The sequence below is a fragment of the Parus major genome, chromosome 1A (genome assembly GCF_001522545.3).
Source record: "Parus major isolate Abel chromosome 1A, Parus_major1.1, whole genome shotgun sequence".
Lineage (NCBI taxonomy): Eukaryota > Metazoa > Chordata > Aves > Passeriformes > Paridae > Parus > Parus major.
In genome coordinates, this window is record NC_031773.1 from 56246855 (window position 1) to 56261456 (window position 14602).

At 38.2% G+C, this 14602-nt stretch overlaps 1 protein-coding gene across 7 annotated transcripts in view; it reads right to left on the reverse strand.

The window, feature by feature from the left end:
* DGKI (diacylglycerol kinase iota) overlaps positions 1-14602 on the reverse strand; it is a 201550-nt gene that overhangs the window by 111133 nt on the left and 75815 nt on the right. For 4 of the 7 annotated variants that reach the window (XM_033514424.1, XM_033514422.1, XM_033514423.1 and 1 more), the window contains exons 1-3: positions 5392-5475; positions 2826-2900; positions 357-413 (exon numbers count right to left, since the gene is read on the reverse strand). In XM_033514424.1, the coding sequence (XP_033370315.1) occupies positions 357-413; positions 2826-2843 (75 nt within the window). In that variant the 5' untranslated portion in view covers positions 2844-2900; positions 5392-5475. Of the gene's footprint in view, positions 1-356; positions 414-2825; positions 2901-5391; positions 5488-14602 lie in introns of those variants that run through there. The other 3 variants (XM_019006711.2, XM_019006712.2, XM_019006713.2) reach the window with 1 other exon arrangement.

Sequence of the window (14602 nt, forward strand, 5' to 3'; positions counted from 1 at the left end):
AGACAAAGAGAGAGCAAGTGAAAGGAGGGCGAAATAGGTTTTTTAAAAGCCAAAAAAAAAATTAAAAAAATACTAGCTAAAAAAAATGCTACAAATAAATTTGAAAAAAGGAAAAAGACAGAATAACTGAAAGAATGGGCAAAAGACAGCAGAAAGTGAAATGGTTTCTATCAATGTAAGCAATAGTGCTTCAGCTAGAATTCATTTTACATTTGTTCTGGAGAGGGGAACATGTTCCACTGGGAACCAATTCTGTCTCTAAGACTCCTGTTAATCTAAAAGCACTACTGCAGCTGCACACCAGGGGGATCAGCACACATCAAATGAAAAGTAATCGTCATTTGCCCATTACTTACTTCTCTTGGAGATCTGGAGCCTCCTTCTCGGAAAGTCGGTTTGCAGCGAAAATTAATCTGGCATTGAAATAAAACTGTTAGAACTGAAGGTGAAATGAAAGAAAATTTATTCTGATATTTTTATCTAGGCTTGACTTCCAAAGTATTTATTATCTATTAAAATACTAGCTTCACTAGGTGAAAAAAATAACTTCCCTACATGTCAGAAAAATCTCTTTTCATATGCCATATTAATCCTCCTTGCGGGACCTCTACACAGCCCCCATCTTCAATAATGCTATTGCTGCCTACTGAGTTCAATATTGCCTCCTTCTTCTAGAAGGAAAACACTTTATCTGTTTTGTTTTTCTGAAGAACATTTGCAAACAAGTGCACACTTCAGCTTAGGTCTCCAAAGTTAGTAGGTGCTGGAAATTTCACTTCTTGCACATCTTATCTTTATGTCTTCATAAACAAAATCTGCAGAGAAATTGACATTTACATAAAGAACCATGTAAATTCTCATAGATTTCTGCTTTTTCCTTAGATAAAGATGTTTTCATCCACCTCCTCAACCACAAATCATTTGGGGAGCATTTTATTGCCTCAAGCTGTGATGTTGCACTCCAAAGAGGACAACAGGAGCTCTCATTAAATGGAAAACATTTTGAAGAAGGTGAAAAGAAAAAAGCATTTAATAAACAAGAAGGCAGTCCTATGAGAAAAAAATAAAAGTTGTGAGAAAAGAAAAACAATAGAAATAAGAATAGACAGATGTTGACACTAAAAAAAAAGACACTGAAGAAGTGAGAGGCCTGCAAAAAGTCTAAACTATATGTGAAGCATGGATGCACCAAATGAAATAAATTCAAGTTTGAGCTGACTACCCTTCAAAGAATTAAACATTTTAAATAAGGCACAGCTATGCTCTGGTTACAAAGGTAGCATGACCAAGTTTCTCCAAATTTAAATACAACCTTCCCCAAATAAATAAGTTCTTCCCTCATTTAATACTTTGCCTTCAAAGTAATAGCGCTAAGAGAAAAAGAAGACTAAGGAGGAAAATAAAAATAATAATTTTTTTAAAGGCACAGACAAAAAAAAGTAAACAAAATACCTAGTATGTATAAAGAAATAAAAAGCATTGTAATATTCTTCTTCCATTGCTCTTCACCTGGATTTGAAATTTGTTTCACTGCTCAGTTATGGCAGGCTAGAATGACCCGGTTAATATTTATTTTGCTTAAAATGTGCACCTTTTCAGAGAGGGCCAAGCAGAAGACTTATGTACTAGTTTTAAACTTTATAGACTTTATAACAGCCCTCTGCCAAGAGGTGGATTTCCTGGTCTCCAAAACAGCACAGAGAAGCTGGGTTTTATCTAAGTGCTCATTTTCTCTGGCTGGCAATGCCACCAACTCGCTGGGCTATGGGAAGTCAGCGCTGCTGGTGATGAAGGAAGTCATGAAAAATTCACTGGTAACATTTTGTGCTGAAAGCATGTGCTACTGTTAATTTCACTGTGGATAAAAGCATTGGGGGTGGAAATGGTACCTCTCCAACTTGGTATAATGGCAATCACTGTGGGATTTGTCAACATGAGTCCAAGTACTTGGAAAGGAAAAAGCCCTTTCCTTATAGGGTTGATGCTATAAATTTGTTATTCTTCAGCTTCTTTTATGAAGAACAACATTGCTAAACATAAAGGAGTGAAAATGAAGCTCTAATGAAAAAAAATTGGGGAAATTCCCACACATATTTCTTTGCACATATCCCACCAGGAATGAAAAGTGTGGGGAGGAGATTTCTCTAGCACATTTCCAGTTAGGCATAATGAAGACAAGTCTCTGAGGCGAAGACTGAAGTCATTGATAGATATTCTGTACGTGCTTGGATGTGATCAAGGATACTTGAAGAAAATGAGGGGCAGGACAAGTGCTCACAGAAGCTCACAGAATGGTAGTATAAAGGAAAGGTTCGATGTTTTCCATTTTACAGACAAAAACTCAAATTCTGAAATTTTTAAGAGAAAACACTATAGTCCAGTAAATACAGGGGGGAAGTTCATGCTAGCATCTTATGCTGCACTGCTCATAAGTATAGCTGCCATACAATGAATTATGCTAGCTTTAGTTGGGGAATTGTAAAAGGCCAATTTTGTACGTGACAGGATAGTCCATTTTCTACCTTCAATTTTTAATCTAGAAGCAGAGGAAATTTATTTTTTAAGCATTAAAAGTGTGAAAGCGTTCTGTAGTTTTTGTTCTTTGTGTGGTTTTGCATTTTGTTGGTTTGAGGTTTTATTTTTGGTTCACAGGGTTTGAAGAAATGTACTTTAAAAAAAAAAAAAGGTGGAATTTAAAGCCAAGTTTTGTTCACAAGTACGTTGTTAAAACAGCTGTGAAAACGTAATTTGGCATAGGCTGAAAGCTCCCTAGAAGAATTAAGTGTGTTGGCCATGTCAGGCTCCAGAAGATGGCAATGTCTCACCTTCTCTAACTGCTCCATGCAGGCATTGTGGACCACGATCTTGCAGGCAGCACACTTCCTCCGCAGGGCAGACTTCTGCAACAGGAGAGGGACACGCGTGTGTGTGGAGGTGAGCTATTCCCAGGAGGAAAACAAAGTCAGCTGAAAAACAGGAGATGTTTCTCTCCCTATGCAACACATTTTTATTTTTTTTTGTCCTCTTCCTTTGGTGCTCTCAGTTGTGTACAAAATAAATTAATAAATAAATTTAAAAGATCTGAAGTTCTTCTGGTTAAAACCTGAACTTAGCGAAAAAAACCAGCCACAGCAGTCCAGCTTGTGAAGTAGAAGTAAATGCCTCCCTTTAACTAGGGGATCAGGTTAACACAGCAGAGCATCACTCTAAAACTGAGCATCCTACAAAGATGATGAGCAAAGGGGAGAAAAAATTGCATGTGCAAATCAGAGAACTTGGATCAGTTTGCAAGAGGTCATTTCATGCTTATCATAAAATATTTAATTTGATGGGCCTGACCATTGCCTTGCAGAAAAATACTCGGGTCATTTTGCAGAGAATGATAAAATTCTCAGAGAATGCTGTTAAATGCTCATGAAGCACTACAGCAGGGACAAAATTCTTAATTATGCTGGTTAGTTTTATTAATTTCAGTAGGGCTTTTGAAATAATTTTCATTGAATCCCCTGGGCCAAGGCATATCAAAAGCAAGAGAATACATCCAGAAGAGAGAATGTATTTACTTACTTTACTTCCATAAACTCAATTTAATTAACCAGATGGAATTAATTTTCATAGAAATTTAACTTACAGACTTGTGCTTGAGGGACAGAAGATTTATAAACACACAGTAAGTTGAGATTTCTTTGCTTCATATTTTTTACATTCAATTTATCCAAGTCTATTTAAATCTCTAATAAATTATTTCTTTATAATTTTCAGCATGTTTTAAATACGCTCATGAAAGAAACAGGGAACACAGCTTCAGCTCACATTATGGAATAATTATTATAATTTTATTAATTCTTGCAATTATCTAGATGCACCCTAACTGTACATGTTCACATGTACATGGTGCTCTGTTTCACCTGAAGAACCATGGCATTGTATAGCAGACTAGGTTTTCACATGTTTTGTGACTTGATAACTTAAAATAGGTTTTTTATCACTGTGTTTACCAAGTATGCTTTTCAGCTCTGTGAAAACAATATGCAACATACTACTTTCAATGCACTAAATCATAAGGAAGAATTTGTTCAGTTTTAGAAAGGCAAACTTCTGCTGAGAACACAAGAACCATCACACTGGGTCAGACCAAGGATCCACTCAGCCAAAAAAAATCCTGTGTCCAGCTTTTGCCAGAACTCAGTGCCTCAGGACCAATGTAAGTGCACAGCAAACACACAGTGACAGTGACCCTTCCTTTGAGTGTTACCACACAATCAGCAGCTGTTGGGGCTTAGCCTTAGCACTCTGAAGGAGGCATGGGTTTCTCAGGCTTGGCCTTAATGCTCTATACCATAATGTAACCATTTTGCTGGAGAAGTTTCATGAGACGGATATTAAATTTGTGCTATGGAAAGCACCAGTATTTTGGATCACATTGCCCTGAAAACTGGGGGCATTTTCACTGATGTCAGATTCACTGATTAGTGAAACAAAATGCTTTGATTTGAATTAAGTGCTCTGAAGGTGATTGGTGTGCATTGAGGAGGATGGTAATAAAAGCAGAAAGACAGTATCTTTAAGAGTCACAGATGGTAACCACAAAGAGCCCAGAGAAGAGGATTTCCCTTTAACCTTTTCAGTCCAAGGGCTAGGAGACTCCATTAGAGCATTGTTTCAAATCAAGGACATAAACACAGGATCCCCACTCTCTTCCCAGTCTTCCTAAATACCAAAGTTAGAGGGGTTTGGGTATTTTCTTCTCTTTTGATGAAGTAATTTAACTGAAACACTTGGCAAAAAGAGCTCATGAAATAGACTGGAAGTGCAACTGTCAAAGAACTGATACTCATGGATCTGAAATCAGTCCAAAGAAACATTTCCATAGACAGCAGAAAAGCTTCAATAGAAGAAAGCTAACCTTGACTATTCCTAAACAGAAGGTAAACACTCAAATATGACTGCCCTCATTGCTGGTGAGTGCATTCAAGAGTTTGGAAAATTCAGTTCAAACCCTTGCAGTGATTAAAATTGCAGAAATTTGATCATACCTTCCTCTCAGAGACTGCAACAGGTGATATATTTGCTTATATTTTCATGTAAAATAGACTAGTGTCTTTTAATATTCCTGAAACATCTCAGTAATCTTCCTTTTTTTCCCCTTACCTTGTTAGTAAGGCTGTTCATTCCATACATTCTCACTGTGTAAATAACCTGGGTCAATCAAAACTGGTTTGGGCTTTTTTCCTGAAGCAATAAAGTCTTTACCAGCAGACTTTTGCCCTTTTTGCTCTCCTTTTGGAACACAGGCAAACAATTCAAGCTCTCAAGCAACTGAGCACTGCATCAGTCTGAAGCCAGGCTTGTTACCTCAGAAAGAGAAAAAGAAATCCGAAAATAACTCACTGAGAATTTGACTTGGCAGCTTTCCTCCCCCAGGTAGCAAAGGTCCCCAGAAACATTTGTCTCTAGCCACAGATGCTCTCCATTCACAGCATTTTCCTGGGAAAAAGAAATAGTTGTTAATCTGTTTTGTGAAATTCAGCCATGTGAGTATATAGGGGGAAAAAAATCTGATTTTCAACATAAATTTAGAAAATTAAAATAAACTAAAAAAAGACAAACAAAAAGCTACTACCACCAAGTCTTGCTTTGGTTTTGTACAACACAAAGTCATAGCATATAACAGCATTACCCTGGCTGACCACCCCAGCTTAAAAGATATTGACAATACAATGATGTGTCACCAATCAAAACCAAAGTATTTTTGAATACACTTCAGTTAAACTTTGCTGATGTTCTTCCCACATGCTGCATAGTTTAACAGGGAATTGAGATTTCATAAATATGAGATGTACTCAGAAGTTTAAAGAAACTGCAAATCCAGAGAGATGAAACAAAACCACAACTAATAAACTTCCAATGGGAGAAACCAAAACTTGAGAACTGGGCACAGAAGTGAAAAACAACATGATGACTATAGCTTTAGGATGATGGGACAAACTAGACAAGGGAAAAGGCTTTCTTTGAAATAGCTGGGTCAACACTCTGTGAATAACTCAACAAAACATTACACTGCCAGGACTTCAACTGTACCCATGAAAAAACAACACATTCATCTGAGAATGCTCTCAAAAAAAAAAATCTACCTAGCACACTGACAATTAGGAGTGATCAACAGGCTAACATCTAACTTTGTCTCATTTGACCAAATATGCACCTCAATTCTGTGAAAATTCTTGTTCTGGGGAAACTCAATTGTAGCTAAACTATGGGTTTCACTTGCCTGTAATCCTTCTGTGTCTAAAAAGCCTAAAAGTCTACTGTACACTACTTGAACAAAGTGAATAAATAGGAATTCTGTTCAGCCAGAATTAGAGCACGATAGAAAATGCTTTGACAGTCTGACATTTGGTTCCCACACTGCAGAAGTCACAAACGATGACGCTCACCAAACAGATGGCGTCCGACAGCAGGATGCTCCGAAATAGCCATCTTGGATAAAATAACTTATTTAAAATACCACTGTCAGTTTCAAAGTGATGAAATGAGATAGCTTCTCTTGCCATGCTGATTTCTTAGGTAATGAAGAAAAGCAGAAATAGGAAAATCCTTTGCTTTCTGGAGTGCATCCACAACAGCCAGGACCTATGCAAGGCTGCACATGGTGCCTACCACAACCATGGTGCTCACTTCCAGTAAAACACAAAGATAAGATCAGTGCTGGCTGTTTTCTGGTGAGAGGTCTACCTGTCTGCAGGTCTTTTACTTCATCAGAAATGCTCAACAGAGCACAGCAGAGCACAACAGTTTAGGTGAGGATTTTCAACACTTTTATACTGCCAAATAATTTCTAAGAACTTGCTCTAGCTGAAGAAATTCTTCAGGACTTTTTTAGAGGGTACATTATTCAGATTGTAAACTGTGTCTCTCATGTGTGTCCTTCTATTGCAGCTATTTTCCCTTCAGCAGCAGGATACAAACTCGCCAAAGACTGCCTGACCTGAGCAGGTTCTCTGCTGATAAAATAGTGCAAACAACAGCATAACTCAGAGGTTAATCTCGTAGGATATAAAAGGTTCTTAAGAAAGACCAACTCTGAAAGCTAAGTAAGAAAGCACATGGCTCCTGGGACAGAATTTTTAACAAGGTATAAAAATTATATTAAAAAATAGATTAACCACCCCTTCATTTGGTCCAGGTCCACATAACTTGTCATCAGGATTTCTAAAGATAAAGTGACCTATTTCCATAACCTGGTTTAGACTGTTTGTTCTCTATTGTTCCAGATTGTATCAGACACATACATATCTAACTTTACATCACTGTGTAAATAAAATTAGTTAGTCTACAAGGATGACCTTGTAGTTCATGTTATTATAGAGTTCTAACACAACTAGATAATAAAAATGTAAATAACCTGATCTGGTATGAGTGGCACACCTCCAGGCACATACTGCCACAGAGAATTCCACAGCACTGTGTGTGAAAACTCACAATTTCAATTCCAGAAAATTGACTCCCGGAAAATCTTTCATCCTGAATCAGAGCAAAGAGCTGACACTGCCCAAGATGAAATTCTCTCCCTCAAACATCTTTCCTTGTCAGTTAATTTGTCTCAATAAGATCAAAGGGAATTATTTGAACTTCACCATTTAAATTTTACAGGGGTCTATCATTTATATCATGAGACATTCTCTTGCCACTTATGAAAATCAAAATGATATAGTCAAAGGAAGTTCTGCGACCCTCGGTAAGCCAAATTTTTAACTCACTTCTGACAGAAAATTTTTACAAAAATCAATACATTTCTATGAAGAATTTTGACTTCAGCAAAACAGTATTTTCTTCTCCAAAATTTACAGGCAATATTCCACAACATGCTGTTTCACCCTGAAAATCAAGCTTTCTGACATTGTTTTCATAGTTTCTAAACACTTTCCCAGAAAAGTAACTATAAACATAGGTGTTTATACATTCAATTAAAGAAATGTCTTTTGATAGACGTTTCTCACAACCAGTGTGGTTGGGAAGGTGGTGACCTGACTATCCAATCCCTGGTCATTGTCAAGACTCTATAAATACTGAAACGACAGAATGAAGTTTCCTCTTCCTCTACCACACATCGAGCAGTGTCTGTGTAAATCATTTCATGTCCAACAGTGACAATGCTACACAAAAGGACATTCCTCTCCACCTACCAACACAGAAGCCAATACAGGTCCCTGGAATAAGCTCATATCACCTCTAGGATGACATCCTGTTTAACACAGTGCTAAAGCACAGTAAAGGTCCGGTCATCACTTGTATATTTTGACACAGACCTTTATTTTTTCCATAAGAAGTTTGCCAGTTTGGTTTATTTTGTACTTGATGTCTTTACATTGGATTTAGGATTTAATGGCTTTTAAAGAAGCAGTTGTTCTCTTTTGTCCCTGAAGACACAGATGCCAGTCTCATGCTCTTGCCATTTTCCTTGTGTTGATTCTGTAAAGCTACACATAAAATCAGTTCAGCTAATGGAAAAAGCTAGATATCTTATCTACCAAATCAGCTAGACAAAATGACTCACCCTATGACCACATAACTGTTGGATTTGACACAGAGAGTGGTGGGTTAAAGATGCCTTCAGTGGGACTGATGCTTTTGGGGCCAGCTCAGTGTCAGGGCACCTCAGCTGACCCATCAAATCATGCTTTTGGGCTGACAGGCTTTGCTCTGACTTGTGATGTGGAAAATGGATACTGTCCATCACTGTGGATAAAACAGCAGTGACTGTGGCCTAATAAAGAAAACTGTGAACTCTCTCTCCTCTCCAGCTTCCCAGCCTTCACAAGAGTGTAAACTCAGTGTCCTGGGATGAAAAAGAGCCCCCGCTCAGTGAAGCAGAGACAGCAGTGGCTGGCAGCCCGGCTCACAGGGGACACACCATCCCAGTATGCTCCCCCAGATGGAGACCTCCCATTTGATTCCTCCTGACCCATTACCACCTTAATACTAAAAAAAAATAATTTCAGTATAGCAAACATTTCTTGCATACAGAACAAATACCACACACAATCCCCCCTAAAGTGGAAGAGAAATAAGAATTCAAGGACCAGGAGTTTGGGAACCATGTAATTACAGATGTGTTCATGACTTGCTGTGCACTTTTCAACTACATATCTTCAAGCACTCCAACATAGTAAATGACAGAGCTAGAGTTACCATTTTTTCTAACACCCACCACTATCTCCATATCTCACTGTTCTTCAGGCTGCAGTCAGCATGGTTTCAAAAGCAATGAAGATAAACCTGACTGTTTTAAATTGCCACCTCAAGCAGCTGCTCTTATTCAGCCATACAAATAAACCAGTTGGTCCAAACATATAGTTCAAAAGAGTTGTTAAGTCCAATTGTAACATGAGGAATGGAACCCTCTTGTCATGACTGACATTCTGCAAAAAGTTATTTAAGAAAAATCTCTAAAACAAGTCAGTAAGATAATTTTCCCTTTGTTAACACTCCAGCAAGAGAGAATAATCTTGCAAATATGCATTTGGGTGATACTTACAATAAATGCAAAATTAGTGGTCATCATTCTAAACTTAATTAAAAGTATTTGTAAGCAAAAATTGTTACTTTTGGCCCTCTTCTTTATGAGATGACTACTGAGCAGAAACAAATTTGTTCAGATGTATCTTTACCAAATATCTTTCTGTCATGTTTGGATTATGTTTCACCCTTAACTCTGAAATTTTAGTTTGCAGTAGTCATGTTACAAACAGAACCAATGCCATAAATATTTTTCTGTTGATATATATTCTCAATTTTAACTCCATTTTAGCACATTTTAATTTGGGAATATTTTTCATATAGAGGTCACCTATTCTTTAATTATTGCAAATGCAATACACAGACATAGAACAAAATAAGACAGCATAGGGATATGTTTCTCCTTTCCCCCACTATGCTTTCCAACATCTACATCAATGGCCTTTTGAGATCCCCATAGTCCTCAGCTGAGAGATCACCTGTATACAGAAGCAGAATAACAACATTTGTCTTCATGAAGCAGCAATGTTCAGATGCTACCAGCTGAGATGATGATTCCCTATGTTCTCATGAACAAGTGCTTTGGCTGATAGCAGTTGCACTTCAACAACATGAAAAAATTCGTTTTCTAGATGGGCACCTTCTGCAAAATCACTGCATTCTCCACACCACTGGAAAAATACAAAGATATGGCCACCATTTTGAAATATGACAGACATCCTTTCTCTTTAGATCTCTCTGGAAAGAATATCCGATCTCAAACCTTCATGAAAAAGAAGCAGCAAAGCAGAACTACTGATCCACAACACAGGACTCCAAGTGTCCACTGCACACAACATTTCAGCAATTTTTAAATACGCACAGGGCTTGCACTCATTACTACTTTATTTGAGATAGAATTCCTATCATCTCTTCATGTTTTTATGTGACTAATGGAATACTCCAAGATTCTCTTTTTGTCATGAGAGCATATAAAAATATACATCTCTTCAACTGAATATTAAACTCCCAATTACAAAACTTAGCCTTGAAGGCCCTGTAGTGGAAGGGAAATCCATCCTTCAGTGTAAAAGTTAGTGTAGCTTTTAGGAAGTTATGGTACAGCAGCCAAACCATTCATAGGGAAAAGAAATAAATTCCCTAGAATGAGGAAAATGTTTCATCATATGTAAAACATGTGCTACTGTATTAACACATAAGCTAATTATCCAAGCTTTAGTACCTCATCAGGCACTTCCAAATACTTACTGTCCATGAAAGTAAGCAGACAGAACTACTGACTAGTGCCAAAAAGGCACAGAATATAATGCAACAGACTCATTTCAAAGTCACATTTACTAATTTTACATACCTCACTGGTATAGGTCACTTCATGTCTATTTGTCTAGTCCATACCTCAATCAGTTTATCTACAAGGATGTTACGGAAGATGGTGTAAAAAGCCTTGCAAAAGTCAACACAACAGCCATTGCTCTCCCCTCATCTACCAAGGCAGTCATCTGTTAGGCTGGTCAGGCACGATCTCCTCTCCATAAATCAATGCTGAGTACTCTCAGTCACTTCTTATTCTTAATATTTTTGGAAATTACTTCCAGAAAGATTTTCTCCATAACCTTCCTAGAAATCAGGGTAAAACGGATTAGTCTGGAGTTTCCTGGATCCTCCTTATCCTTCTTGAAGGCAGAATTGACATTTGTTTTGTTGCAGTCCTCAGGAGCATCCTCTGACCACCATGACCACCCAAAGACAACAGACAGTCCCAGCAGTGATATCAGCCAGCTCCCTCCACACCTTTATGTGCAACTCATCAGGTCTCATGCACTTCTGTATGTTCAGTCTAAGTATTCCCTAAGCTGATCATCCTCCACAAAAGTAAGTGTTCCTTCTTTCAGGCCATGGTATCAGTGATCTGGAACTGCTAAAGGTGGCTTTTACCAGCAAAAATGAAGGGGGGGAAAAAAAAAGACAAAGAAAAAAAAAAGGGACTGAGCAATTCAGGTTTCCCGTGGTTTTTCTCACCATGCTCTCTGCCCTATTCAGTGGCATCCCAACATTTTTCCTGCTGTTCCGATCACTGTTGATTTGCCTACAGAAAACATTCCTGTTACCTTTCCTGTTAGATGCTACACTAGATGAGGTCTGGCTTTCCTTACTCTATCTGTGTGGACACAGGTAGTGCCTTGTACAATGCTCCTGACCTAAGCCTGCTTCCATGTATTGCCAAAGGCCATTTTTCAACTTCTACTCTGACACATAGTTTTCTGTTCTCATTAAGATCTAAAAGATTTCTGGCTTTGTCTTTTATACACATAATTTATGTGTATAAAAATTTATGGTATAAGTAATAATATTTCTCCTCTAAAAAACATTCAACTTGTACCCAGAGAACTCCAATTATGCATTCACAGAGCACAAAGCATGGATCAGTCAAGTTTTTCATTGACCTCCAGGAATGGAAACTGAATACCTTTACATGCCTCTTAAGATGTGGGAGAAAAATTCTAAGTCTCATTGTCATGGGAAAAGGAAAGAAAATGGGCATTAACAGAAAAAATCCACTATGAAAAAAAAAAAATTGAGAGATTTGGGGATGTTCAACACTCTACTATTCTAGTGGCTGTCAATAGTTTTGTTGGCACCATAGAAAGCAAGAGCTAGAAGGCAGTAGTTAAAAGAAAATTACAGGAGGACTTTGTGTACAAGCTTATGGTTATAATCCTTGGTTGAAAATCACAATAGAAAAATACACAAAGACCTGAGTCCTCAAAGGTACACAGGCAGTGTATTGTGTGGCTCTAGTCTGTACTCACTTGAGAATCTGGGCTAGAATTACTTACTTTATTATTTAACACTTGGAAGTGATGTCTAAAATGAAAGTGTGTGGGAGAAAGGGATATGCATAAACACATCACAGGGGCAGCCATTGAGATCAATTCCTTTTTTGCAAGGCATCCCCAGCACTTCCCTCTGGTTATTAAAACACCTACTCCAGACACTGGACTGGTACAGCCCTGGTGTGAAAAGAGAACATGAAATTATACAGCAAAGCTACAACTTTAATTAGGTGTAACAAATGTGATGAAACTGGACATTTGTAAGTATGTTAGGGGAAAGAAACCTCAGGGAAGAGAGACAGTAGCAACAACTACAATAAAGAATACTGGAGGGTTTTATGTAAAAAGTCTTAGGGGACATGAGAATAATCACCACTGTTTTACAGCTAGAGAGGCTGACGTACTGAGGGGCAAAACAACTCATGTGAGCTCACTCACGAGGTAAGTGACAGAGCAGAGAATGGAATTCCACTCTCTCAGTGCTCTGTTCACAGAACCATCTGATAACAGCAAATCACCTGCAAGCAGTTCTCAAAAACTGAGGCAATGGCCAGGGAATTCTATCCAGTTACTACTGTGAAGACTGCGATAGAAAATATTTCCTTCCTTTTAAGTCAAGAGACAATTTCTTTTTGTGTCACTTAGACTTTGGAAATATCTCCCATCATGTGACCTTGGAGAATCATCCTCAGAAATACTGAAGAGAAGGATGATATATGAAGATGTTATACACACTGATCAATGCTGCCTTCCAGTGATTAGATACAAAAACTTCTTGTCTGGCTCTGACACATCAAATGAAACATCTTTTCATTCTACCAAATACACCTCTGAACTTAATTTAAAATGTATGGTTTTTTTCTTTGTTGAAATTCACTACATATTAAAAACCTTTGGTTCATTTCCACCTCCCCACATCTCCAAACCTTACTTCCACCATACCTCAGATTTGAGAAATACCTTTCTCCCTTTTACTGGTTGCTACAGCTGGTCAGTTCAGTCTCCTCCCAGCCACAGATGTCTTTCATGCACTATCCTGTCCCTTCTCCCCATGACACAGAGTTGCCTCCTCTCTCCAATCAAAGTGTGAAGTAAAGCAAAACACCAGTCTGAGGTGCTGTAAACAGCTAAGAAACTGATCAAAACTCTAAACCATAAGAATGGAAGTAAACTACAAATACTCCACATCAATTAAAACCCAAAATATTTAATCAATATTTACCAACTTATAGCAACTCCTGTATTTGTGTATAGGGACCACATGAGGAAAAAAGGAGTAACCATCATGGGATCATGGGCCATCCTGGTAATGGAGTAACAGACAATCAGCAGAGTAAAGGCAAGCCATGGTTGATAGACTTGGGATTCAGGGTTGGTTTTTTTGCCTGGGTTGTTGCTGTTGTTTTTCCCAAGTACAGTTTTCAAAGGTATTTAATTTAGCTAATGTGCTTAACCCTTCACTTATGTGTCTGATCTTTCAGATTTCTACTGAACAGCAGTGATGACTCAAAACAGGCATTTTTACTACCTTGCTGAATCAGCACCTGGGTTTGATGAAATGAAAGAACAAGGTATTGTCCAAAGCCCTTTCCAGAGGATTCTATAAGCTTTCAAACTGCAGACCCTTACAGTGAATCTAACCCAACTTCCTGCAACATAGCCTGCAAAATTTCATCCCATTAAACTTCAGATGCAACATCTGGAGTTCAAGAAGAGCAGGCAATCTAAAAATCAATTCTGCTTTGGTACAGAGTAGATAAACATAAGCCATATTCATCAAAACAGATGTTATCTTCAACTAAAAGCTGCTTGGGTGGCTGGTGCCTTGATACTGCAATGCATCAACCTCTTTACCAATAGCCAAGTGTAAAATCTACTGTATGCTCTTCGTTAATTGAGACATTTGTGTGAACTGCTGGCTTCTGACTCATTCTCTTAGCTCATACCAGAGCACAACCACATGGAAGGTGCATAGGGATGATTTCAGGGGAGGTACAGACCTGCCATGAGTAAACACAGAGAGGGCCAAACCCTGGAACAGTCTTCCAAGAGAGGTGGCTGATGCCCCATGCTTGCCAGTGTCTAAAAGACATTTGAACAATGCCTTTAACAGTCTGCTTTAACTTTTGGCCAGCCCTAGAGTGGTTCAGCCCAGAAACATAAAAGAGCAAGACAAGAGGGGTGGGAACATGCTCTCCATGTCTACACACTAGCTTAGGCCCTGAAGAAATCTAGTCATACCCACAAAG